The following is a 4,020-nucleotide window of genomic DNA, read 5'->3' as shown; positions in this document are numbered from 1 at the left end:
CTATGGGCATACGTTTTTCATTTGAGAATCTTTTAATTTAACACACAGGCAGGGTCTTGACACACACACATTTATTCACATAACTTACACACAAACACACGTGTGCCCATTGCCTTTCACACACAGTTACTCATATTAACTTACACACAAACACACGTGTGCACATTAACTTTCACACACACTTACGCACATTAACTTGCACACAAACACACGTGTGCACATAGTGGTACACACACATTCACTCAGTTAACTCACACACAAACACACACATAGCAGTACACACACACATATTTACTTTAAATGTTTGTGTAGATTACATTATGTCCAGTGTTGGGGAGTAACGGAATACATGTACCGGCGTTACGTATTTAGAATACAAATTACGAGTAACTGTATTCCGTTACAGTTACAATTTAAATCGATGGTATTCAGAATACAGTTACATTGTTGAAATCAATGGAATACATGACGGTACTTCTCTATTTCACGAGTTTATTCACTCTCTAAATAAAATAAGGCAACTTTATGCATTTCCCAGAAGCCCCAACATGAAAACGAATGAAAATGTTATTTGCGTGATCAATCTGCTAATGGAGTCTGAAGAGGAGCAGGTGCCAGAGCCGGCACAAGAGAGCCAGGGCAGGAATGTGTTTCTATCCTGGAAATTTAAATAAGCATTTCATGTTAAAGCAAGAGAAGGGAGGACGGAATATAACTGTGCAACCTCCTTTCGGCTTCGAAAGACTCCACCTCCAACTTGAAAAAGCATCTAAAAGTAAGTTTATTTTTTAATTCGCCCAGCGTAGTCATCTGCTAGTTTAACTGGTCATCTTGCTATTACATATCAGCCAGATGTGCGCCTTTACATTCTCCTATGTGCTGATTTACTAGCCCCGGTGACCAGTAAAACTACAACTTCCCTTGGCTTATTCAAAACAAACTTACTTTAAGATGCTTCTTCAAAAATCTAACTCTATCTCAGTTTACGCGAGCACATGCTAATTTTAGCTAACGTTAGCTAGCATGTCAAACAGGGCTAATCACAGTCTTTCAACGGCTTATTTTCACTCCACATCGCAACAAAATGACAGATTTATCTTATAAGCACCTTGAGCAGGCTCTCCTGCTGCGATACAACCGCACTTTACTGGGGTGTGATGACATGTAGAGTAGGTGGGTCAAATATGTAGGTAGGTGGCTCAAAACATACTGGTCTTTAGGTTCACAGGCATTCACAGGCAATGCATGTAAATTGACAGCCTCATTTCTGTGTTAAATCAATTGTTATCATTTTCATTTGACATTCGTATAAAAGCAACACCTTTTGTCAACCTGTGTTCTGTACATCTTTGACATTTTGGATAGGTTTTTGCTGCTAGCCTTTGTTGTTATATTACCAAGAAGTAATATTGGTTTTTGAGTTTAACACTGTTTCATGTGGGCAAAATAATATTTGATTGCATAGTAAAACAATTATATTCTTTGCCATCATCTCATTCAGTTTGAGCTTACGTTTTGTTTTGATGGACAGTTTTTAGTGTGTCATTTTTCACAGCTGAGAAAATAAAGAAACTGTAAAGGGAAAATTGTGGCTACTTTAACCAAGTAAAACCTCTTTTGCGTTAACATGGTCTTATAGTCTTTGTTCCTCTACAGCAAATTATAATTACAGTAAAATAAAATTGCACTTTCAGGGAGACTTGGGCCTAACACATTCAGCCAGTTGGAACAGCAGAACACACCAGAATAAGCCTGTTTAGTAAGCAGGATTTGATGGCCGCATTCCTTTATAAAATGCAATTCAATGTGAAAGTATTCCAAGTATTCAGAATACAATACTCAGATTAGTGAATGTATCGGAATACGTTACAGATTACATTGCATGGCATGTATTCTGTAACGGAATACGTTTTGAAAGTATCCTTCCCAACACTGATTATGTCACATTGCTTTCACCAAAGACTAAGACTGACGCTGACAATCAATTTAACAGAGGCCAAGAGTGAAGACCCAGCACAGAACAGCACAGTGAATAGCAGAACAGCACAGACAAAACAGCCCTGCTGGTTAAAGACTGTGAATGAAGAGACAGATTCACACAAAGAACAGCACATACACCATCACACCAGGATAAGCACATGTAGCGGCGTTAGCACAGAGATATCAGTATTTCAGAGGAGTTAGAACAAAGATATTAGCATCTCAGAGATATCAGCAGCACAAAGGTATTAGCAGAAAGATATCAGCACAAAGCCAATTTCAGAGGAGTAAGCACAGATATATTAGCATATCAGAGGGGTTAGCATAGAGATATCAGCATCTCAGAGGTGTTAGCAGTGAGATATCAGCACAAAGACATTTTAAAGGAATGAGCCCATATATATATTAGTATATCAGAGGTGTTAGCACAGAGATAACAGCATCTCTGAGGAATTAGCACAGAGATATCAGCATCTAAGAGGATTTAGCATAGAGATATTAGTATCTCAGAGATATCAGCATTTCAGAGGTGTTAGCACAGAGATATCAGCCTCACAAAGGTGTACGCACAGTGATATAAGCACAAAGCCAACTCAGAGGAGTTAGCACAAAGATATTAGCGTCTCAGAGGAGTTAGCGCAGAGGTATCAGTATGTCAGAGGAGTAAGCACAGGTATGTCAGCACAAAGCCAATTTCAGAGGAGTTAGCACAGAGATATTAGTATCTCAGAGATACCAGCATCTCAGAGGTGTTAGCATGGAAATATCAGTATCACAAAGGTTAGCACAGAGATATTAACATCTCTGGGGTGTTAGCACTGAGATATCAGCACAAATCCATTTTAGAGGAGTGAGCCCATATATATTAGCATAGCAGAGGTGTTAGCACAGAGATATCAGTATCACAGAGGTGTTAGCACAGAGATAATAGCATCTCAGACATATCAGATGAGTTAGCACAGAGATATCAGGATCTCAAAGTTGTAAGCACAGGGATATCAGTTTTGCAAAGGTGTTAGCACAGAGATATTAGCATCTCGGAGATATCACCATTGCGAAGGTGTTAGCACAGAGATGTCAGCATCTCAGAGGTGTTAGCACAGAGCTATCAGCACAAAGGCATTTCAGAGGAGTTAGCACAGAGCTAACCTGCTGCTGTAGAAATGCCCATGATCCGACAGGCACACTCCACTACCAGCCACAAACCTTCCATCCTCATGGCCACAGTGGTGATAGTGACAGAGAGGGTCTGTGGTCCAGAACTCCAGAACAATCGGTATACGTAAAACTCCAAAGGTAGAGAGGTGGTTCAAGGCTCAGATATCAAACTCCATAAAAACTACAATATCCATAAAGAACTAGTTGAAGGCTCCCAGCACTGACATGAAGTTCAGGAAAAGATACAAGAGGGAGAGAAGAAGAGAGGGAAGAGAGCGGGAGCAATGAAGATGGGCTAACAGAGGGGAAGACATTGAGAGGGCAGGGTGGAGGAGAGGAATGGAGGAGAAAGAGCTGAAACAGTTGGAAGGCGAGGAATGGAGGAGAAACAGCTAAGGAGAGAGAGGTGCATGCTGGTTTGACCCAGCTTAATCTGCCCCAACATAATCATGACACACACACACTGATTCAGTCACTCACTCACACTCACTAACACACACACACACACAGACACACACACACACACACACACACACACACACACACACACCCACAGATACACACACACACACACACACACGGATTCAGTCACTCACTCACACACACACTGATTCAATCACACACACACATACACACACACACACAAACACACACACACACACACACACACACACACACACACACACACACACACACACACAGATGCACATGCAAATGCACACAAACAAACACAGACACAAACACAACCAGAAAGACTGATTAAACAGATTATCATGAATTCATCATAACTCAGTCTGAAAAATATGTTGCACTGTTAAGTTCATACGTTGTAATTTACAGTTGAAATCAAAAGTGGCTGAAATGTTGACTCCTGGTTAGGAG

The 4,020-nt window shown here is 40.5% G+C and overlaps 1 protein-coding gene across 1 annotated transcript in view; it reads right to left on the bottom strand.

Moving 5' to 3' along the window:
* The window catches only part of tmem72 (transmembrane protein 72), a gene marked incomplete at both ends in the record, with an annotated part of 7,726 nt that extends 4,533 nt beyond the window's left edge, over positions 1–3,193 (bottom strand). Inside the window, one exon of the mRNA XM_080849116.1 lies at positions 3,130–3,193. Coding sequence (XP_080705242.1) covers positions 3,130–3,193 — 64 coding nt within the window. The remainder of the gene's footprint in view (positions 1–3,129) is intronic.
* Positions 3,194–4,020: the final 827 nt, after the last annotated feature.

This window comes from Sprattus sprattus (genome assembly GCF_963457725.1).
Source record: "Sprattus sprattus genome assembly, chromosome: 12".
Classification (NCBI taxonomy): Eukaryota; Metazoa; Chordata; class Actinopteri; order Clupeiformes; family Clupeidae; genus Sprattus; species Sprattus sprattus.
Note: the sequence above shows the minus strand (reverse complement) of the source record. Positions and strands in the feature narration are given on the sequence as shown.